The sequence below is a fragment of the Haliotis rubra genome, unplaced genomic scaffold, assembly GCF_003918875.1.
Source record: "Haliotis rubra isolate DU_JTF1 unplaced genomic scaffold, ASM391887v1 Scf836, whole genome shotgun sequence".
NCBI classification, from domain to species: domain Eukaryota; kingdom Metazoa; phylum Mollusca; class Gastropoda; order Lepetellida; family Haliotidae; genus Haliotis; species Haliotis rubra.
Window position 1 is genome coordinate 239169 of NW_025767564.1, and position 25541 is coordinate 264709.

Genomic DNA, 25541 nt, shown 5'->3' on the forward strand with positions numbered 1-25541 from the left:
TTTCCAAATTTTTAAACTTATCCTATCTCACGGTATGCATTATGGTTGGCTGGTGGGCCGCAGATTACCCTGTGTCAACTCTACAAACGTGAGGTCGCATAACACAAGGAGGCCAGGAGAAAGCACCAACTCCCGATATGCTAACTCCGAACTTGTGATGGGTTGCTTCTGATAACCCCTTAGGTTACACAGCACAAAAACTCTAGGGAGTGGGCGGTCCCGAATTAATGTGGTTTTCAGCCGCAACTTTTGACAAGCAAAAGGACGCAGTTTGGCAAGTGGACCCCGCCTCCCCGCGATTTATCAAGTGACCCCAGTGAATTAAAGTCGAAGACCTTAATCTGGACAGTCCCTGCTTCGAAACTATCCTCCACAGACACACGCTGGAAGGTGGTGAAAGAGGGAATAGCCCGGTTGCTCAACTTGTTTAACGTTCAGTACCAATCCCCCTAACTTACCAAAGGTGAGAAAGGACTTAGGAGCGGAACGCTTCGAAAACGAGGCAGGTAATCGGAAATCAACACTTCACTGACGTAATTGCTCAGAGAGTAGAGGTCAGTAAGTGGAGTGTCGACCACCTCTGCATGTAGCACAAGACTGGCCTCTCAGTCTATCGAGTCATGGTATGACAGTGCAAACACGCCCTAGTTCCCTAGGTGAAGTGGTCTATGCCCACATATAATCCATACCAATAAGAAAGATAGGACAGATATCTTTCATGATATAGAGAATGCAAAACCCACACGAAGGTAGGAACTGCATCTTATCTGCGTTTGCAAGCTGACGATAACTGCTGCGCCAAAACCAATGGACCCAGTGGGTGAAGACCTTCCGCTTCAGTAACAGACAGATCCCCGAGGTAGGGTGAGACGGAGACCGTGTCCAAACTCCAAAACCAACCCTCCATGATGCCGTGAAGGGAACAGTTCTATGTAGCGCCATCGTAGAGGTCAAGGCTCTTGTCTCATGAGGGTTGGCCATAGTAGGAGGAAGAAGGTCAGCATAGGCGTAGGCATGAAGGATGGTACATCGCATCCAGAAGGTCAGTGTGGTACAAGAGACTTCTGTAGATGAGGCCGATGACAGAGAAATAAACGGTCTCTTGTGTAACCTACGACGGTCCTTGGAGGCAGCTAAAACACGTAAAGTCCGGACAGGACATAGGGAGAGATCCTCGGTGTCGTCAGGGCCCAAAATAGAAGACAGCGGTGGGAAGGCGAATAGTCTGTCCGGTTGTCCAGCCAACTGGTTTCTGCGACGAGATCCCACCTCAAACCAGGAAGGGCTTTGGCATGTCTGGTCCTCTCGAAGCGCAACCGGGTGACATCCAGTGCATGAAGCTCGGAGATGCAGGCAGCAGTCGCAAGAGCCAGGAGGAAGAAAGTCTTAAACGTGACATGCTTGAAATCCTTCTCTGCCAGAGGTTCATACTCCTCTGACTCGAGATGATTAAAAAACACGGAAAGGTCCCAGGCTGGTGGCCGGAACTTCCGGGATTGATCAGCAACTTTGTAAGATCTGAGGAGAGACTGGAGCTCAGGGATAATTGACACCTTCGCACCCATAGCCGGCGCAATAACTGTGTTACGCATGGCCAGGTATGTAGACAAGGTAGAACCCTTCAATTCCTTGGAAGTTCTAGGATGCTGGAGGTACTCCGCGACCATCTGAGGCGATGCTGTAGTGGGTGATATAATACCCATCGTCTTGCAGTACGCTTCAAAATTCTTCCATAGTCATCACAGAGTGGCCTGGTAGAAGTTTGGTGCACAGTGGTTATCGCCGTAGCGACTCGCTTGGAGTATCCCTTTGTAGTTAGCGATTCATGTAAATGCACCAGGCGTGAAAACTAAGTGTGAGCCGAGACCAATGCAGCTGATCGGAGTGAAGATGAACCAGAAGATCGGCATGATTGGGAAGTGGTACTGGAATGGGACAGCCAAGTCTTGCAGGTCTAGGAACAAACCTCTGATGGGCCAAAATGGTACGACCCAAAATCAGTGTCATCCACTGCGTCGTTCGTAACTTGAGCAGTATGCGTGGAAGTAGCGCCACTGGTAGAAACGCATACGCGTTCAAGTCATCCAAGGGGATGGCTAGAGCATCGTGTTCCCAGGCAAAAGGATTTGGGTTCGGGGACACGAATATTGGAAGCAGGTGATGGAAGCGGGTAGCAAACAGATCCACTGTCGGGTTAGACATCAGAAGGCACAAAGTCTGAAACACCTGTGGTTGCAGTTTCCACCCCATCGGGTATAGTAGAAAACCGGACGGGACAAAGAATCTGCAATGACGTACTTCACCCCTGGGATGTGATTGGCCTGGACCGTGATGTTGAGAGAGTCCACTAAGTGGAAAAACTGTTGTGTCCACTGAACAAGCTGAGGAGACCCTGTGGATCCCATTCGATTGATGTGCCACACGACTGCAGTATAGTCCGATCGAATCAAAAAGCTTGGTTGATTGTAACAGGTGTTGCCAATGAGTGATCGGAAGAATCACTGCCCTGAGCTCCAGAATGTTGATGTGACATGAGCGGTCTGCGGGAGACCACAGCCCTGCCACATGCTGATCGAGAAAGTGAGCTCCCCACCCGTGTAGAGAGGCGTCTACGTACAGGTGATGTACTGGAGCAAACGGTCTTAAAGAGACTTCGCCACAAACATTCAACACGTCCAAACACCACTGGAGATGGGGATGGAACACTGGAGAAAGAAAGATCAATGCGTGAGGGTCGCCGATCCTGATGTGTGGATTGGAGAGGCCATAGTTGAAGTTATCCCCTCAGAGTCACAACTTGAGCTGATGTCAACAGAAAAAGGTCTGTAACTGGCGAAGAATCTTGGGTTGTGAAAGCGCTAGGGGTACCATAGAAACTCCAGCGCAGACATTCAGTTCGTCGAGTCACCACTGAAGGACTGGACGAAGCAGTTCTGGAAGGCGACTCAATTCCTTCGGGTTCAGTTGACGGCCTTGAGATACGGGCGTAGAAATCGCTGTATTGGCCGAAGTAGGAAATGACTTCTATACGTTGGGGCTTGAGCTGATATCAGAAGGCCTAGCAACTACTGCCACTGAAGAAGGAAACTCTCCTGAGATAGGATACATCCGATTAGTCAAGCCAGCATGACAGTACTGAAGAAGTGCTGAATGTAGTAAGTTCGTGGCATGGAGATTGTCAGTCAATCTACAGGAACGTTCACATTGTACACATAGTGATGCAGGCCGTACAATCAGTGATCGCAGGAACGTATGGTTCGCCAAATGAAGTGTTGGTCCGCCAGATGGAGTGAAAAGTTAGTAGATGCAAGGCATGGGATCGTCAATCTACCGGAACATTCGTAAAGTTGATGGAATGGCAGAGGTAAAAGACCAGTGACCCCAGGAACGTTTGTAAGGGAACCGAAGGTAGTAAAATCGATGCTTGCGGACAGTCAGGACATAGCTGCAGTGACCTCTGAACTGAGGGCTTAAGCTAAAAACCGAGTAACCCTAGCCAAGTGAAAGTGTTCTCGGGCGATTCTGTCTGACACCCTCGGTAAACTGCTTCTCTCGGATGACTGATGAAACTCGACATAATCACTCTTACCGGGAATGGCATTGTTCATCATCACTGGCAATAAAAGGCTGGGATAGGTATCCGCTTCGTGGGACCAAGGCTAGTCTGTCAGGGCACTTCATAGTCACTGTATCATCAAAAGTCTCCGGTAAACAAACAGTAGTCCGCCATTGCAAATGCTACCCACAATGCAATAGTGACAAAAATCCACGGACGTCAATTAACCAGGCGAGTCCCAACCCATAGAATCTGGGTAAAGTGATGCTAGCTACTTGACCAAACATCACTGCTGGTACCACACGCAGAAACTGTGCATAATAGACCAGCTTGATATTCAGGAATATTGTACGACACTTCACTGAATCTTGTTACTGTATACAGACTACTCATAGCAGCTTTGTGGTGTATCGCTGGGTGTAATCGTGGTCTGTTTCATCAACCTCACCACCTTTCCTTTCACATCATCATCAAGTTTCTGGACAAATATGTCAAACAGGTGGTTGTAGAGCTGATATCTACGTCGAAGGGTAGATTCGTTTAATCGAATCATTCATCAAAGGTGAAGATCGGATGGTAGATGATGGAGGAATCTTAAAAAATCCGGGATCATCAATCACCGCCATAATGTAGAGGCCTGCGCTACTGACATAACTACTACCTCTGTACAACCAGCCGAACGATGCACTAACTGGAAGCGTTGATACATAAGAAAGCGTCGCACTGGATGGAAGCGTTGATACATTGGAGGAAAGCGGCACTCTGAATACGACTGGCATACTAGTAGATAACCAGGAAGTGAATGAAAGCGGCGCATCGGAGTGAACACTCTGTCTGTTCATAGACACTGTAGAAGCAGGAAGCGTAACCCCGAAGCCAAGCTGAGCACCGGTAAAAACTGTAGAAATGAGGTATCTACGCTGCAGTTGGAAGAAGTGTTGAAGTAGAACTGCAGTAGAAAAAAATCACTGTAGGTACCGTACTGTGCAAACTAGTAAACAAGTCATGATGACAGTATGCGCATTGAGGCAACCACATAATTCGGCGAATGCTGACAGTTCAATGAACACTGTCGGATCGGCGAATACTGTTGGAGCGGCGATCTGGTATGCTGTGGCGATCAGGATCGATTCTGAGATCTAAGTTGGTTCGACGATCTGGATCGAAGAGGTGATCTGGTTCGAAGAGGTGATCTGGTTCGGTACTGTGATCCGGTTCGGTCACGTGATCTGATTCGGCAGGGTGATCCGGTTCAGCCTCATTCACGATCTAAAGCGCTGAGTCAATCGGGACTGGTGCATTCTTCTAAAATGTCGTACCATATAGTTATGGTGAACTGGACTGTTCCAATCACTAAGTTGAATCGTTGTTCCAATCGAAAACGGGACACTGGTCTGAAGCATTGATCCAATCGAAAGCGCAGGGCAAATGAATTGGACCGAATGAGAGCAGTGAACTGAAGTGAATCGATGCACTGGTCTCTTCTTCCCTTTGTGAGAGCGACGCATTGGTACAAAGTGATGATTGGACAGCAAGTGCCGCTCAGCGCACTGGAACTAGGCGATGGTTCAGAGACAGGTGGTGCAAGGTACGGGAAAGGTGTTGAAAGCGCCGCACTGGATACTGCCGTCATGCCTGATGTCACCACAGGAAGATATGAGAGTGTCGAACTAGAACAAAGCGACGCATTGGAAGCAAGCAGCGCATAGCTTGAACCGCCGAACTGATCCCTGTGGTTGAAAGTGCCGAACTGACTGCACTCGCCGCATGAGAGTGAATGCTTTTACCAAGCGCACCCACCATAGCAGAGGGGGGTGGAGCACTCAATCAAAGCGGCACCCTGGAAACAACCACCTGAGGCAAACTAGGAGTCTGTGAAATCGTCACCAAGGTAGAAAGCCAAGACTGTGCTACAGAGGTAGTTAGCAATACCAATATTGAAAGAAACTTGTCTGGAGACGGGACTAGATGTTTGAGGACGAAAGAGACGACGGATATACCGCTCAAGTAGGAGTCTGACGCCACCACTAAAAAAACTTCGTCCGGGGATGCTGATTTAGATCGACAAACTGCTCTCTTCGAATGGCGTTCCAATTTAGCACACTTAGAAGTTAAAGGATCTGCAGCAGTTGTACACCGATCTCTGTCCGATCTACGTCTAGATGCAACCCGTCGATATTCATCATCATTCAAGTGTGAACAAGCAGAACACTGATGTGAGCAACTACAACAGCCTATACAAACCACACACCAAGCGTGTGGATCAGCAGCGGAAAAGTTGCTGTTGCACTCATCACAAAATTTGCGTTTCTTAGAAGAACTTCGATTTGATTTATTTCCCATATTGACAATCAAATAATGTCTAACTGAGAGAACAACACACGTCCACTCGGTGTAGCAACTAGAAAGAGAAATGACAGGCACAGAACGTCACGTGATCATCTGAGCGATCTGCACGCTTATTGAGATGATTGACAGGTCGTGCTATCGGAGTGGGGGCAGAGGTCAGGTGGTCAGAGGTCAGGAAGGTTTGATTCAACTTAGCCTACAGCACGTTTCCACACATGGTCGTAGAAGAAGAAGAGAGGTGCATACCGTGAGATAGGATAAGTTTAAAAATTTAGCAATTATCATAATATTTCAGCTTACAATGCCTTGTGAAACTTGCAACAGATCTTATGAAACTTTTATTTAATAATTTTAAAAAATAAAAATGAGACTAAAAGCACACAATTAAAACATGCATGTCATCATACATGAACCATGCAGGCCAAAGATAAGCTTCAACACAAGAAAAGAATAAGTAATTCCCTCTCGATGTAGATCCTCCAGATATGTAATCAACTATCTTTAGGGTGAACAATGGCTGCCACCTACTACATCACTGCCATAATCCTACATCTTGGCTTATATCACGATTTAACTAAATCTTAAGACTTTTTAACAGAAGTTTTCTTAATGTCACCTATACACAGTTAGTTGTACAAGCAAAAGTCTCTCACTTCCCCTAAACCTTACTTCTTTCCTGTGTGGGCTGCAGACAAAAAGCTCTGTCACCCATGCTGGTTTTGCTGAGTGGAGTAAATAGAGGAACTAAGCCACAGAATGAAGGCATCGGCAGGACTTGTGAATACTTATGAGATCTTTGAGCTAGATACACATGTCGTTGTCATAGATGCACTTGTGATTCAGAAGAATTTTCTATTCAGTGTGCTGGTTGATGGGTAACCAACGGAGGGATTGCAGAGTTAGAGATATGTGGTCAGATCAATCGAGAGCTAGGAATGTGGTGTGCTTCTCTGAAGTTTAGATGGTAGAAATGCTGGGATATTGAAGCAGAGAGCATTGCAGTACTCATGATGTACGAGGGGTGTTCAAAAAGTAGTCGGCCTCACTATATTCTCAATTTCCAATGTTTGCAATCATTAGCAAAGCCATATCCAAAATTTCACATATGTGGGCAATATGGTTAACGAGATATTAAAGTACTGTCGGAAATAGAAACAAGAAGACAAAGTCATCAATATCCCCTGCAATGGCAAAATACTCTTCATGAATATATCTACAAGTTATGATTATGTCAAATGTTTTGGCGTGTATATAGTTAAGTGGAAGGAGAGTACTGAAAGGTTTCAAAGTTCTGCTCACGAAAGGAGCACTACCACCAAATTCAGTTGAAGCCAAAATTGTTGCCATGGAAACGCAAAAAAAACCATTTTATTCAGAAATCGAAAACTAGCAAAAGGCACCAGTTCCCTACTAGACCTACCTATGTATGAAATTTGGTGATGAAACAGTGAACAGTTTTTAAGCTCTGCTCCGGAAAAGAGCACTACCACCAATTCAGTCTGTCAAACTTGTTGCCATGGAAATGCAAAAAATATTTTATTCAGAAATCAAAAACTACCAAAAGGCACCAGTAGACCACCAGATCTATCTATGAGCCAAGTTTGGTGAAGAAATATTGAAAGGTTTTAGAGTTATGCTCCGGAAAAGACAAATGTGCACGGATCGGAGTCCATCTTAATACCCCTGCAAAACGCGTTGGGGGTTTAAAAAACTGTTTTTAGGCTGTTTCTCTGTATCCCTAAAAATTACACAATTGCAAATGTCATATGTCGAAATAACCTAAATCGGCATAACTGGGCGATCAGTGGGATGTGAAATAGAATACCCTAAAAAGCATGTTTACTCATAAAATCGGTTAAAAATTTGAACAATTAATAAGTGTAATAAGTGTTTTTAGTCATTGTGAAAAGTGACAGATTTAATAAATGAATCATTAGTCGCAATTTTGAGGCCTGACATGTCAGAAACATTTTGCTTATTAGTGGGGTTTTTTCCCCGCCTACTATATATTTTGATATGTCAAGTCGAAGTGCCCCCCCATAAAAAAACAATTGAAGTGATTTTTTTTTTTCCCTCCTCCGACTCCGAAAATCTGTAATCCAAGTTATTTAAAAAGGGTGGCCTAATATATGAAAAAATGAAATATCGTTTCAGGTTTTTCAGATTGGTGAATAGTCTCATTGGTCACCCAAAATAGCACACCTGGCAACTAATTGCATGATGTCCACCATTCTTTAAACAAGAGTCATCAGAAGATGACATATCCCCCCCGGCCCCACATATTTGAAAGAACAAATCATCTGACAGTTACTTAAAGTCCAGCTTGACTATTTCTTAAACTAAGTCCAAATCGTTTCCATGGAAATCATGAGAAATATAAATGCCAAAAATCTGTAAATAGCAAAAGGCACCAATTGCCTAATATATCTGCCAAGTTCTGCTGAAAGATACTGAACGCTTTTCGAGTTGTGCACCGGAAATGAAGCCCACCTCTCCCATTTGGGACTAAGTCCTAATCGTTTCCATGGAAACTGGGAAAAACAAAAATGCCAGAAATCTGCAAATAGCAAAGGCACCACTTTAGCTTATGTTTGATGTATCTACCAAGTCTTGAAGAAAGATATTGAACAGTTTTCGAGTTGTGCTCCGGAAATGAAGGTCACCCTTATTTTGAGACTAAGTTCAAATCATTTCCATGGAAACCAAGAAAAAGAAAAATGAGCAAAATCTGCAAATATGAAAAGGCACCACTTAAGGATCTGCCTCACATATCTGCCAAGTTTTGCTGAAAGATATTAAGAAGTTTTCGAGTTGTGCTCCGGAAACGAAAACCACCCCTCCCTTTTGGGACTAAGTCCGAATCGTTTCCATGGAAACCAAAAAAAATGTAAATGACAAAAATCTGTAAATAGCAAAAGACACCACTTCAAGATCTGTCTCATATATGTGCCAAGTTTTGCTGAAAGATATTAAAAAGTTTTCGAGTTATGCTCCGGAAACAAAACCCACCCCGCCCTTTTGAGACTAAGTCCGAATCGTTTCCATGGAAACCGGGAAAAATATAAATGACAAAAATCTGTAAATAGCAAAATAAATTCATTAACTGACCATCAAGTGAATGATGACAAATAACATGTGTAGGTTTATACCACCTAACAAGGGTTACAGCATGGGAGTAGTAATCGCTACATTGCATGCAATTTTAATTACCTGAAAAAACACTGTTTTGAGGATACGAACGGAATTTCATTGTTGCATATAACAAATACATATAAGCATTTGCTGTATATACCTATGTACCTAAGTAAATTTTCAGATTTTTCTAGCAATGACGAAGTGGGGTTGTTTAGTTTATGGATTCAAATAAATTAAATGTGTGTTTTTAATATCACAGGTAATAGACATCATATTTGTACATGACATGAATAAATATTGAGGTAAAAACACAGAAATAGGATGAAATTGGATCAGTCAGTATACCATCCAGGCATAAGAAAATCCGAAAAAGCCTACACTGCTGGAATACTTTATTACAATCAGACAAGAACTACCGTGGATATTTTCAAATAACAGCATCTGATGGGCATCCACCCTCTCTAATGTCCCACTGTTTAGGTTGAAGAAATTCTGCCCAGGTGGACAGTAGCCCAGTCCCCGTGTCCGTCACGGTTGAGGGAGCAGGTACTGGCCAGCTTGCAGATAGGTTTCGTAATTAGACTGTTGGTAAGAAACATTAATCACTCTGGATCAGTGGCCCTTTAACTCACTCAGCCAGGTACAACGACAGACCATCGACTCACCTGGCATGAAGTGCATGTGCTGCCTACAGGCACAAGGGGTCATCTCGAAGATATTTTATGCTTTTTCATGTGTGTTTAATATGTCTCATCTACTGATTAACATCTTACATGTCTTTCTTTCATAAAGTTTATGTTGAGATATGTAAAACAGTATGATACCCAAAGAAAAGTTTAAATTAACCATTGAATTAAATGTCTCAAAATATATAGGTCGACAGGACTGGATATTATGTGTAAATTGTTCTGGCATGCCGTTTACTATCCCAGTTTAATTCCCCTGAAGGATTATCATATCTTAGCTGATATATCTATCCCCCAGCCCGACCCCAACCACCGTCTGCAACACCCTTCGTAGTTTTGCTTTTAAGAAGACCTCTCCTACCTGTTTCTTTTTATAGTGACAGTGTGACTCCATGGTAGCTTCATCCTTAACAGTTTCAGTATTAAAGTTATCATTGTTTTTACGTCAGCTTTCATTTATAATGAAGCTAAGTTTAATATCACAATGGACATTTAAAAAGTGTCCTTTGTAATACAATATCATCGCACACTAATTTGCATAAAGCCATGGTCTGTTCCAAATAAGTCGCCTTATGCACTGCTCATTTCTGCACTAATCTCTCCTCAGTAAACTGAGACTGCTGTTAGGCCGAACTTAGTTTAACAGATATTTCACATTTTCTCATATTAACTACATAAATTGTAGATATAAATGCGGAAAAAAAATTTGTTTTCATTTTCCAACAGTACTTTAGTTATCACAATGAATTGGGGTATAATATTTCTTTAAAAATTGCAGAAAATGACAAACAATCTGTCATTTGGTACCTCTTGGATAATGGTATGCCCTCAGATAATATCACATAAAATACGTTCAGTATAGTATTAGATGACTTCCCGTCATAATCAACATTCAAAGATTTGGGTTGACTGATTCATATTTAGACGGGGCTCTTTTTTAAGGACACCCCCATGAAAAACATTGAGGGTTCTGAAAACAACTGTCATTCTTTGTGTATCCGGGTTATGATGTATGATGTATGTATGCATAGATACATGTCAAAAACTGACACTCATATGACATATAATTATCCATAAAATCAGCTGAGTAATTTTGAACATGTATGAAACATTTAACACTGTTTGGGATGGAGACATAAGGCAAGGCATAAAAACTCATATCAATGACAAATTACTTTTATCTCTTGTGTTTGTAGTCTGATCAGAAAAGATATTTTGCCAAAAACAGCAACTAATACTAACCTTTCACAAGCTCGAAGAAGCCAGCTTGCTATTATCCATAGTGACAGCATAAATACAAGAAGTACAGTTCCAGGACATATGGTCATACATGTCTTTAACACAAACTTGGTATCAAAATTAATCCTATTCAAAGCTCCTATGCTTCGAGAAGATGCATCTGTAAACAGCTTGCTGTGCAACAACATAACTCTACAAATAAGGTATAGACGAAGGTACATTGGAATAGAGAGCACAATATCAACTGGAACCACAGTGTGCTGGGCGTCACGATGATCAGTTTTTGGCGTTGTCCATACAAAGGTAAAGTTGCCTGGAATGGGATGCACTGCACATATGACAATTTCCACTGTAAGCTGGATTGTTCTCCTCCAGGAAATTGCTATTCTCCAATCCTCAACACAATTGTCCACAGCAAATAACTGGAAAAAAACAACATGTGTAATAAATATGCATGAATTATGAACAATGGCCACTGTCATATGAATACAAGCATAATCTTAATCAGAGCAGTATGACAGATTATAGTATTTGTGTTACAATATTCAATTTCATTCTTAGTCACTAACTTTCCGAGTCATTTAAACTACAATAATGAAATAAACTGCTCAAATATGAACGATTTAAGTAAAAGTAGAAAAAGACAAATGTCTATGAAATAATGATTATATACCAGCTGTGTTACAATTATGTTAACGTTGAAGAAAGCTGTTATGTATATATGTCCACACCACTCATAAAGCACTTTTACTGTAAAAACACACATTCAAGCAAATAGGGTAAAGGGACACAAATGTTTAACATCTGGTGGTAAAGAGAGAAATATTCTTTGAAACATTTCAAGATACATCCCCCTGGTTCTGGTCTTCACATCTAAACAGTCAACAAATTTTGAGGGTTCTTTAATGTCTTTTAAACAGCTAACAATTTGTTTGCAGTGCATGTGAACCTTTATATACATGTACTTACCATATATCGCTACTTATAAGGCAAGTACCTACAAACAGTGCGGTTTGAAGTTTGCCTTAAAGAACTCACATTTTTTATGTATATAAATTAGCATTGATTTTGAAGGTCTGTACCCTTATATGTGGGGTCACTTCATACATGGTGATATATGGTATTTCTTATGTCACTTGACCTGATAACTGATGCACAACAAATCTCAATACAGGGTTTAACTATTTCACCATTCTAAAGTATCCTAGAAAATACAACATGCATGGTGCACAATATATTACCTGAGACATATGATATTAAATTACATAGTGGATGAAGTGCATTTGGAAAAGGAGTGTCATACCTTGACATTATAAGCTATGGCTGTGCAAGAAGAATATTTAAATTGTGTTGTTGTTTTTGTTTAAACTTTCACCAAATGAGTTAGTAACAGTGTTGTCACACATTTACTCTTAGTATACGCAATCACCAATTATACTGCCTGTGTTTACATGAAACTAAGAAGCATAGTGGCTAAAGACATTCATTCCCACATGCAAGACCCAAGTTATTATATTTTAATCAAGGTTCAGATGAAACATAAGGCAATTAAATTTAAGTTACTAAACTTATTTTGGCCTACCTTTAGCAGCTTATTTTTCCAATGAAAATGAATACATGCTGCATCAACGAAACTGAATGAAAACTGGTGCTACATTAGGATATGGAATTAATGTGAAACCTGCACATGAACTGTAACATTCTCCAATATCATGTGTGTATATAACTACAATGGTGATCTCAGGAAATGGCCACCTTCATGGTAGGAATTTTTCACAAAAATATCAAGCTAGCGTACTTAACAAACTGTCAATGTTTATGTACATCAGCTGCTACTTCAGAAGTCTTTCATGTCAGGTAGGCATCTACACAAGCCATTGTGTTGTATATTAAAACCAGAAGCAATCCCATCCATCACTTCCTTTTCCTGAAAGCTACCCAAATTTCACCAGAAACTTGTACCACAAACCATTTTGACTTAAGGTGAAGATGAGCAATGCAATAAACCTGAAAAAGAAATTACAAACAGTTCTGTGTTACTGCTGTTGATGTTAAATCTCGGGCATGCACTGCCGGAAGGCTGTTAAACTGAAAACATATGTGAAGTTACATATGTAAAGTAGCTGTAGCATACAGTAAATTAAGTCTCAAAACTGTCTGCAAGTTTATCCAAGTATGAATAACTTTGACATTTCATACAACCATAAATAAATGGGTGAGAATTAGTGTCAACATATCATTAATCAGTATTACTAATCAGTATTTTTATGATTAAAAGCAATTTGATAATGAAGTTTCTGGTGACCAATGACCATCACATATATATATATATACTACTCACAATTTGATAGGGATCACATGTTAATAGTGTGGTTACTCAACTGCAAATGTTGGAAAAGATATAATAAAACTTCTGTAAAGAGTTAACTCATTTAATGGTTCAGAAATTCATCATCGAAATTCGACTGTTTTGGGGGTTTAATGTTGAAGAGTGCATTGCATTCCAAAATTGCATTTGATCATGAAAAGGCAAACAATGGCAAGCTGGATCTGGAGAGGTGTCTTTTGATTTTATCCATTTCAAAATTAATGTCAATAATGGGTATGACCTCCCCTGCCTGAATGACAAACGGCTCATGCTGTCAATAAGAACCGAGATGCTTGCAATTGGAAGATTATTCCATTCCTCAAGCAGGGCATTTCTGAGTTCTTCTCGAGTCCCGGGTTGTGTCTGACGTCCAGAAATGGCCACCTGCAGCATATTCTACATATGTTCAATAGGATTTAGGTCCAGCCAGTGTGCAGGCAATTGTTTCCTGTTCCAGAAACTGGTCCACCACCCCTAGCACGATGGGGATGGGCATTATCATCCATCAAGATGGTCTCACATACACACTATCAACCATCAACTCTGGACCAATGGCACCAGCATAGGGTCTGACATACACACTAAGGATTTCATCCCTGTACCGAACACCTGTCATCATGCCCCTCCCCATGACATGCAAATCCATTTTTCCGTTTCTGCTGATTCCTCCCCAGACCATGATGGATCCTCCCCATAACAATTGTGTTCGCTAATGTTAGCATCGTTAAACCTTTCCCATTCTCTTCATCACACCCGTTGCCTTCTGTCAGCAAAGTCCAAACAATATCGTGACTCATCAGTAAAGAGAACTGGTATCCAGTCGTTATGTGTCCAAGTGACATGATCATGAGCACCAGACAAGCTTTCCCGCCTGTGACGTACGGTCAGTGGGATGAGAACACATGCCCTCCTGGAGTTGAGGCCAGCTGCATGAAGATTATTCCGTATTGTCTGGGTGGATACGTTTACACCCGAGGTGTTAAGGAGGTCATTTCAGAGGCTGGTGGCTGTCCAGAAAGGATGACATCGTGCTTGAACTGTGATTAAGTGGTCTTGTCATTGTGTAGTTGACCTCTGACAACCACCACCATGATGGTGCATTGCCATACCAAAGGTCTGATGCCTGTTCCACACTCTGTTAACAACACTTTGGCTGACGTTTAGTGCATTTGCAAAGTTACGTTGTGAGAAGCCTGAATCAACCATGCCGATGCATCTCCCCAATTGCGCTGACATCAAACGACATCTTTGATGTTGAGGAGGCATTATAAGTATTAAATGTAATGACAAATGTATTGAAATGTCAAAACCTTCATCAACAATCCACACACAAGTGTGAGATGACAACTTGACGTTTACATCAAAGCAAGAAAAGTGAGGCTGCATCCTCATCTAATGTCATGAAATGCACGTGCAAATGTGTATATGGCACTGCCTGCATGTCCTTTTAATAATGTATCATTTATCAAAGGCAGTAACAAAACTTGCTTGCCTATGTTCATCAAATTTTCTATGATCCCTATCAAATTGTGAGTAGTATATATCACTGTTGGTTCTCCTTTCATATAAGAATCACAACCAAGAGACCATGTATGTATAATAAACAAATTTTGTACAAATTTGATAATTCATACATACTGGGTAACATTGAAACCCAATATTATCCAGTTTCATGTGTTTGGAAAATGATTTGATTCTTCATGAAATAAGTTTCCTGAAATTGAATTCATTGTTTCCTGCCCTGAGAAGGGACATTTTTACAGTGCCACTGCTCTGTAGCTCACCTGGCAAGCAGGTCAATAAAAGTAGCTTCTTAGCACAATTTGCTCTCAACAATTATTATGTTCAAATAATTCATGCTAATGTTAAGAATACATACATGTAACAAGTATGAAATTGAAACAATAAATAGAAATTATTACATGAGCAAGTGTGTCATACGACTTTTACGAAATGAGTGTGAAATTTTGTATTGCCCAAGCGCGAGAGCGAGGGCAATACATAATTTTGCATGAGTTTCGAAAAGTCATATGGCACACTTGCTCAAGTGTAATAATTTCTTTATTATCCATTTTATCCATGTACATGTGTGCAGTAAAACACGGTAAACATGCTGATGGCCCTTTTCAATTGTTTAATGACGTCACAGACAACGAAATACAGAAACAATGGTTGCTAGGCAAAAGTGATATGTGCTCATATGATATATATGACACTGGCTATGTTTCACCATATAGATAACAATTTGTAATCTGCAATAATGAACACAACTGGGAAAGACATTTTGTAATAAAGAACAGTTAAATTAATGCAAAACAAAGTTATAACTCGAATGTATAAATAACATCTGAGGGAACATTTTTTTTTTTTTTTTTTTGAATCTCCATACATCCAGTTCATAAAGTACATTGCATAACGTGTAAATATATACAAAGTTGATTTAGAGGCAAATGTGCATTCAGGTGGAAATGAATAGGTACTTGAGAATAATAGCAGTACATTATATATAGCTCTAAATTAACAGAACAGATTGTGACATAATGACCAAAATTTTGTGAAGCTGTCATATTTGCAATTTGAGTAGGCATTAAAACGTTCAGCATAATATGTTGTCTTTACGTCTTCTATAATATAGTTCAAATTTGGTATTTTATCTCTTTGTTTCATTTTGAAAATATTATATTTCACTACAGTTATTATCAAAATCAGAACATGGTTTCCCTTTTCACAATATCCTAGAATAATATTTTTCTTTGAAAAGATAATATTTGACCCTGTTTTTTCAAATATCCATTCTTCTATTTGCTTTCAAATAGTTTTTATGGCTTTACAGTCACAAAATAGATGTAAAATTGATTCTTTCTCGGATTTGCAAAATGTGCATGTGTTAGAATCTTTATATTTCATTTTTGTTAGCAAATCATTTGCTGGCAGAAACCTATGCAGTATGCTGTATTGAAACCTAGAGTGTTTTACACTATTATACGATTTAAAGGTTGTTTTTTCTATCGTTTCCCATATGTTATTGTCAATAGACTCATTAAGTTCTTTTTGCCACTTGTGTTGGTGTGTTAAAGGTTTTCTAGATTTTCCATTTATGAGTATGTCATAAATATCTCTACATCCTTTGGGTTTCCTACTATTTTTCGTACAAGAGGACATTGAGGGGACATTTTAATTAGTCTTAGTCATGCAAGTTTTTCACACTGGTTTGTACTTAAAGCATCATGTTGATTCTTCCATGAACTGAATTCTATAATAGTGACAAATATTAACAGAAAGTGTCAGGAACAATCCAGTCCAACAGACAAAACCCTAATTGTGACCAACAGCTCTTCATGTAGAAAATAATATACAAGGTTTAGCAATATATTGTAATGATACTTGAAGAAGAAATTCACAAGGACGTTCACATGATCAGTTCACATCTGTTATTGTGTCCACCTTCTGCACTGTTGCAGGGAATGTCACCTTTGCCTCAATGAGGCCATGAAAGTCCTTGCGAAGATCATTCCATATCCGGGGAAGGATTTGGTGGAATTCCTGTAGCGTTGTTGGAGGATGCGTATGATGTCATAAATGTTGCTCCCTTTCATCCCTGATGTGTTCAATAGGTGACCAAGATAACACATTAACATCTGATCAAGATGCTGTTAAACAAATCAAGCAATGTGTTGTCGGCTCCACTGGAGCTGGCAATGTCTGTGTTCTGGCATCAGAAATGGTAGAGAAATGATGAGAAAGGTAGCCAGTATACTCCATGTCAAGGTCCACACCACTGCTGCTGAGAGTCCATTCCAGAATGGTCTGTGTGAGAGGATACATTCTGTTGTTGACATGATGCTCACAAAGATGGAAGAACAGTGTCCTAAAACGCCATTGAATGTTCTCTTGTGTTGGGCAAATATGGCTTGAAATACACTACAAATGTGGCATGGGTATAGTAGTTACCAGCTTGTGTTTGGATCAAATCCCAAATTACCTAATGTCATGAGTGCTGGTGTTCCTGCCCTGGATGGTGTGACAAGAAGTGAAACTTTTGCTCAACATTTTAATGCTTTGCACCTTGCCCACAAGGCTTTAATTGAGTCTGAAGCAAGTGAGAGTATATGTAGAGCCATGCGCTCCAAAATTAGAGCACCAGAGGAAATCTACAGTCATGGAGACCAAGTTTATTACAAGCGGGAAGGCAGTTGGGTGCTGGCAAGGTGATATTTCAGGATGGCAAGGTTATCTTCATTTGTAAGTGTTTCCCCTCACAGATTAAGGCAGCACATAAATTTGGTGGACAACAGTGTGAAGAGGCAAATCTTCAAGGATAGGATTTTAAAACTGTTAATTTGAAACCTCTACCTTTTGAAATGATTGAGGGTGACAATCGTGTGACCGTTTTATCAGATGGTCAGACTGAGAAATCAGATGGCCAAAGCATTGCCATGATCAACTTATACAAAAATGATCAGATATGTTCAAGGAAACAAGTTCAGATGATTGGGTGACTGCCACAATAATAAATAGAGCAGGGAAACTTTCTGATGAAAATAGGAACTGGTTTAACGTGCATGTATATGGAGGAGAACAGGCAATGGGTGTAAATCTAATCTGAAAGGTGTCACCAGTTGGAAGCATGTGATCCCAGAGGAAGTGAATGTAGTATCCATTACTAAGTCAAGACATAATGAAGAGAACTGTGGGATTTCAGGATTGTGGGCAGACTAGAATCTCTACTAGAAGGGTAACATGTCAGAAAGGAGATAAAGTCAAGTCCAGCCTTGTAGCCAGAGGCTTCGAGGAAGATGTGGAAGTAAAGTTCTCGAACAATAGGAAAGCGTGCTTTGAAAGTGTTTCTTGCTGTGGCAGCCTATTACAAATGGACTGTCAAAACTACTGACATCAAATGTGCATTTCAACAAGGCAACTTGTTGGATCATCATTCCCCTCCAGGAAGATGAATTGAAGAACAATGGAATGATATGGAAATTAATGCATTGTCTGTAATGGTTTGAATGATGCAGTTGTACAAAAGCGTCTAGGATGAATTACTGCAACTGAAGTGTGTGCAATCATCACTTGACCCTGCTTGTTTTCTTGCACAACCATGGTCATCTTATTGGCATGATTGTTGGCCATGTTGATGACTTTTTACACTGTGGACAGACGCATTTTAAGGTCAATGTCACTGTAAAGCTTCAAGAGAGATTCTTAGCAAGAAAAATAGAAACAGGTCCGTTCAGATATGTGGGCTTTCAAATCACACAATATTCAGATGGAATTATGGTAGATCAATAAAAATATATCTGGAAGAGTTGGAAATGGAAAACATTTCATTACAAAGAAAAACACAGAAACATAAATCTCTTAGTCCTTGTGAATATACATGTACACAGTTCAGGAGTCTTGTTGGAAAGATCAACTGTCCTGTACAAGGTTCTTCGCCTGATCTTGCTTTGGCAATGATCGAACTCAGCACCAAGTTCAAGAGTGGAATTGTGGATGATCTATTGAGGGCAGTAAAAGTGATTCGGAAGTTGAAATTGGAAACTTGTGGTTTTCTCTCATGCCTCACATGCCAATTTGTGTGATGGTGTAAGTAGTGTGAGAGCTCATGTCATTTTCCTTGTTGAAGAGAATAATTGCTGTTGTCCATTGGCATGGCATGCTGGCAAAATATAAAGAGTGTAGTGCGATCGACAATAGCTGCAGAAACACTGAGTTAGCTGGAAACTTGAGCACACATTTTACTTGAGAAAACGCATTGAAGAAATAACAGGTTCAACAAGTCGATTTAATATTCATGCTTTTCTTGATAACAGACGTGTGGTAGAAGCTGCACATTCAACCAGTCTTGTTGTTGACAAGCGATTGAGGCTTGGTACTCCAGCAATTAAGCAATTCTTACAAAACAAGGAAGTGAACTCCGTGAAATGGATTCCTGGTGATCAGAAAACTTGGTAACTCAATGATGAAAAGAGGGGCATCAGGGGCTGGACTTTTGAATGTGTTGCAAACTGGATGTCTTCAGATTCATGGATGGTAAGTTTAATTCTGAGTGTTTTAAGTTGGAAGTTTTCTAGGCTGAAGGTGGTGATTTGTGTTATTTTGAGAGATGCATGGGAGTGATGGAGAAAAATAACAACAAAGGCAGGAGGGAAATCTACCCCTGAAATTGCAGTGTACAGTTTTTTTAAACATAACTTAAATAAACTCAAAATATGTTTGAAAACAATTTACATATTTTTATGAACACTATCTGATACTGACTTTCATGCTTGCATGTAAGAGAAGAAAAAAGAAGGAAAAGAAATCATATTGAACGTTGATAATGCATTGTCTGCTTTGCTGGTTCCCCTCTGCACACGGAGATAGGGTGGCTGGGTAAATCTTGTGAGAAAAAGAGCATGTATGTAAACTGGGGCCGGCCTGACACAATAATCCACACATACAGAGCAATCGTGCATTAATCCACACATACAGACAGTATGGGCAATCGCGCATTAATCCACACATACAGACAGTATGGGCACCGACACAATAATCCACAGGATGCAATAATATCCACACATACATACAGTATGGGCACTGATGCACTAATCCACACATACAGACAGTATGGGCACTGATGCACAAATCCACACATACAGAATGTATGGGCACTGACACAATAATCCACAGGATGCAATAATATCCACACATACAGACAGTATGGGCACTGATGCACTAATCCACACATACAGACAGTATGGGCACTGACTCAATAATCCACAGGATGCAATAATATCCACACATACAGACAGTATGGGCACTGATGCACTAATCCACACATACAGACAGTATGGGCACTGACTCAATAATCCACAGGATGCAATAATATCCACACATACAGACAGTATGGGCACTGATGCACTAATCCACACATACAGACAGTATGGGCACTGACTCAACAATCCACAGGATGCAATAATATCCACACATACAGACAGTATGGGCACTGATGCAATAATATACTAAGCAGCAAGAGAAACATCAGTTTGGAATTTTCCTTCACAGAAACGTATAACTGTAAACTCATTTAATGTTTTGATTGTGTATTTTTGACAATATCTCCAACTTTACCTGAGCAAAGACATCCCTTCCCAAACTCAGAATCGAACCCAGGAAACGGTTTCAAAAACGCAACCTGTCCTCAGAGAAAGTACGGTGTTCTCCATGTTTTTCATGCAACTCATGCTGCACGTGCTGTTCACAAGGGCCAGCCCTATAAAATGAACCCCCAAACCTGGTTGAAACATTCACATTACAACGTCAGCAGGATGCTGCGACTCACGACAGCTCAGAGGAACCAGGCGCTAGGAAGACTTGAAGCTGGCCACACTGCACAACAACATTTTCCAACATGATAACGCCCGGGCCCATACTGCCTGAGCTACACGGGTGCTTGAGAATATTTCGCTCATATGAAGACGTGCATGCGTGTGTATGTGTATGTGCGGCTGCTTGTACTAGCCCACACTGAAGCTGGTTTTATAGTGCTAGCAGCAGTGAAGCATGAATACCCCACTCAGACACATTATACTGACTCCAAGCCGACCAGTCCTTGTACCCATTAATGCCGAGCGCCAGGCAGGGACCAACAAGTACCATATTTTAACGTCTTTTGGTATGACACGGTCGGGGATCGAACGAACCTTCAGTAACTCATGCTTGTCATAAGAGGCGACTAACGGGATCAGGTGGTCAGGCTCACTGACTTGGTTGACACATGTCATCAGTTCCCAATTGTGCAGATCGGTGCTCGTGCTTTTGATCACTGGATTGTCTGGTCCAGACTCAATTATTTACAGACCGCCACCACATAGCTGGAATATTGCTGAGTGTGGCTTAAAACTAAACTCACTCAGAGCTACACGGGACTTCCTACAGCAGAATGGTGTCAACATTATGCAGTGGCCAGCCCTTAGTCCTGATTTAAACCAAACTGAACATCTTTGGGATGAAATTCAGAGGAGACTGAATTATGTCATACCAAGGCAGAACACACCCGATTTATTGCACCAGGCTTTTTTCAGAGTGTGGTTCCAGGTGCCAGTGGCCTTCATCAATCGATTGGTGCACTCCGTGCATAGACGCTGTGCTGCAGTTATCACCACTCGTGGTGGTCAGACTAGATACTGAAGTCAAGGGTCTGAATGGACTGCAAACGTTCACGGAATGTCTTGAAATTATGCTGAGTTATTCATTGATGTGTCAAGATACTGTACACACCAAAAAAAAGTTATCCGCTTATTATGTCTATTTCTGTAATGATTTGATTACAGTGCCTATCTAATTTTGAATTCGTAATGATGGTTTTTTTTGCTGCTGAGTATATATCCACACATACATAGCTCACACTGACCTACCACTTGGTATTGTTATCCATGTTTTATTTTGATGCTTGTGTCTAACCTTAACCAGCAAGACAGTGGGCTTGTATAGAGAATGAACAAAACTAAAAAACACTTAAATGTATTTCACTGGATATGTAACTGATACTATAAGATTTAGTTGACTTGGTGACAGTCTATAAATTTATTCTTGATGTAGATAAAGAAAACTGAGACAAGAAAACTTAATATTTCACACTGGAATGAAATTTTTGGGAAACACAGAAAAGAAAGGACAGCCTCATGTATGTTAAATGTGAATTTCCCATGGGTGTTTATATTTTTGCGGTGTGTTATATTTTTTATTCATTTGCTTAAATCATGTGCATCATCATGTGCACTATAAATTCTTTTGTCAATTATGAATTGACTCCTGTGTGTGAATCATATATGTAGCATGTGCTTTTCTGGAGCACAGTGATGCCCATGAAGCCTTGAACTGCAAAAACTAGGTCAGCCAAGTAATTACGGTGAAAAGATATTGTGCCACTGATATTCTCAATGGAAGAACTTGAAATTGGAATCTCATCCAATTGAAAGCAATCCTTGTCTCTTGTGATCTTTTGTCAGTGACATATCTAAGAAATTTGTTGCTCTAGGGCCTCAATGGCAATCTCACTTCATCTGCTGTCCTCTTCACATGCATGAAAGTTAATTGATATTCCGGTACAGGTCCTCAGGAAATGAATCTGATGTCCTTGCCACACCCTACTGCATTCACAGTAAGAGGAATCACATCATGTGCTCAATGACAGCCATGTCTTAGCCAGAGACATACATTTATTATCCCTGTGTTTGAAGCATATACAATAATAACAAGTGCCTGGTAGATGGATTTCTTTGAAGCCTGCACCCAAAGATATGGATTGTCCACAGATGATTTTTGGACTATGCCTGTTGTGAGTAAATGATGTGCAATGTGACATTTCTTGCTGTGGAGGTGGAAGTAGTTCATGGTCCATACACTTCTCACGTGTCATGCAGATATCTTTATATATTTGACTTTAGGAATCATCAGTCTTCCACTCAGAGAACCTGCCACCAGCAGGAGCAACATGTTTGGCTCCCTGGCAGGGAAGACCTGCCAACTGATGAATGAAGACGTATTTGGCTGCTGTAACTTGCCAGAGATCCCACAATGTTCCATGCTTTGTTTCTTCTGTAACATCTAAGATTAAGGTATATCACATACCTGGTGTTCTAGATGAAAACTATGATCTGTAAGGTAATGTGGTGTTGAGGTGTTTGAAAAATTTAGTCAAATACTGTTGATACTACATTCTTCAAATTTGGCATGGACTTAAGGTATACTCATACATACCTAGCTACATACATAATCATGTGACAATGCCATCTATATAAGCTTTCAATAACTTTCATGCAAACACTGTCAATGGGATTAAAACCCAACTTTCAACCATCTGGTGGTCATATTGAATATCAGACTGAACAGATGAGGGAATCATTATTAGTTAGAATAAGTATGTAAAGTTTCAGCTCACTGCTAGGGTGGTTTCCGAAGGAAAGATGTTTACAATGGATGACTGACAACGGATGCCACACAATAATCTTATGTTGATAATAATCTCGACTTGAGATAAATATGCTATGCAGGAGTCCATGCAAACACACTGCAGCTTACTGGTTGAATTTGCTTCACTACTTCCTCCTTTACCACAAGGTGTATGATGGTGAAACTTTGCTTGGATTATCATTCTGTAAACAACTCCTAATGTTGCTTTCTCTTTGAAGTCAAGTTCAGATGCCAGGGCCATCAACTTGGAAAATGTTTCCTAAAATATGATCTTTCAATCAAATATAAGGGCAAGTTCATTTCTATGATATGATTTCCCCATTCTGCACCTATAGCCATTTGTCATGCCCTGTGACACAATCAACAGAAGCTGTATTTCAGCCCCACATCCAACTATATATGGTGAAATTCAGTACACCTTGAAACAATGAGGAGATACTAAATATGGCAGCTGTGATAGGTATGCTTAACATCAGACCACAGGTTCAGATCTGACAAGTGTAAAAGGGCTCTACAGCAATGTTTAAGTTCCTCATTGATAGTTAGTTTCAATTCCATAGACCTTGTAGCTTCAGAGAAAACGTAAAAAATGCAATAACATTAGAAAGGTGACTACCCAAACACTAAGGGTTAAAGGTAAAAGCCATATCAAAAATCAAAATACAGTCAAACCTTGTGTCAAAATTGGATGTGTCAAATTCATGGCTGTCTTGAACTCACCTTCAGTTCTGTGAATTCCTAAATTCTTATCATTTATACTTGGATCTGTCTGGCTGCACGTGTCACAGTTTTCAAAGTTTAGCATACATTTACTCATGAATATGACTTGATCAGTTGAAATGAAAATATAACAAAATATCCACACTTGACAAACTTTCACCTCACTTCACACAACAGGTTGACATTTCTGAGATTGCTGTAATGTCAGCAAAGGCAGTATGCTTTCCAAATAACTGAACACAACAGGCAACTATCCAGACGAGACTAATTCACACTTTACATAAAGGTGCAAGCTGATTACTGTAAACAGCAGCAAGTTACTAGAGTATTCTCAATGACAGTATGCAGAGAGAATGTGAAGTGAGTTAACAGAGTAACAATATGTTAGTGAACATAAAATTCAAGCCATTACAAAGTTACCTGTTAGGTATTAGTTTACTAAAATGGCTAAGCACTCTACCTCCAAAACAAGACAGACTGTTCTGTCAGATTGTTTCCATATATTTTATTGTTCAAAACAATATGTTCATCCATGGTGAAAAATAGGATGAAAACATATGACTAGATTACATGTACTAATCTCTCATAACATGGTGTTTGGTTTGGGGAATGTACCTCTAACACTATGTCAGGTCTCTATGAGTTTGACATAAAGTTTAAATGTATGACAATCAATGATATGCTACATTATTAAACATCACACACATGTTCTGCATAGGGAAATATACAAGCACTGCATAGGTCTTGTAGTTTCAGAAGAAAAGTTTAAAACATAGAAATTAATGATGATCAGACAACGGAGCAGACAAGCTGCCACAACACTTTCATTTTCAGTCTGTTAAGCCAAATACACAAGAATGAAGATCATTATTTGTTCATGGCATCACGATCAGCAAGATAATCTATTAACAATGATGTGAAAAATAAAGTTCTTAAATTCTTTCACCATAAATCTCACATGATCAGGGAATTACCTCGGTCTACATGTTGACTGGTCCTAAGGACACTTGAAAATGGATTTAAAGGTCCCAAGGAGGCCACACTCCTAACAGCTAATGAAATACATCGGCACAGGACGCTGGGTGTCACCTAACTCCAGCATGAAGAAATCCTACATAATAACTTCATATTTGTGGACTACGATGTAAAACCAGATTTGAACATCTTGAAGAAGTCAGCATGTTATCATTGATGAGGCCAAGTATTTAAAATTAAATCTTCCCAGGTCCATTGGTTTCTGAGAAGATATATAAGACAGTTGTACAAACTTTTATATTATCCAATGAAGCTAAAGGTTACCATATTTCAGACAAAGTTGCCTTGAACAAGCTTGCAAATACATATAGTTACCATCTCACACATGCAAGTTTCAATATCCATTTTGAAGTTGTAGTTTTGATGCCCCCAACAAATTTAAACTCTCATAGTTTAAAAACATCAATACACGGACAACTTATAAAGTCAAGCCATGTGAGGTAAATGTGTTGTCTCAGTGACATGAAATATATAACACACCAGAAACATGACCACT

At 40.2% G+C, this 25541-nt stretch overlaps 1 protein-coding gene across 5 annotated transcripts in view; it reads right to left on the reverse strand.

Annotated features, from left to right (window-relative positions):
* Positions 1-25541, reverse strand: part of LOC124262398 (small conductance calcium-activated potassium channel protein 2-like) — a 297321-nt gene that overhangs the window by 163807 nt on the left and 107973 nt on the right. For all 5 annotated transcript variants that reach the window (XR_006894577.1, XM_046696882.1, XM_046696880.1 and 2 more), the window contains one exon: positions 10969-11387. Coding sequence is in view for 4 of the 5 variants with exons in the window: in XM_046696882.1 (XP_046552838.1) it covers positions 10969-11387 (419 nt within the window). In the remaining variant the exon portion in view is untranslated. The remainder of the gene's footprint in view (positions 1-10968; positions 11388-25541) is intronic.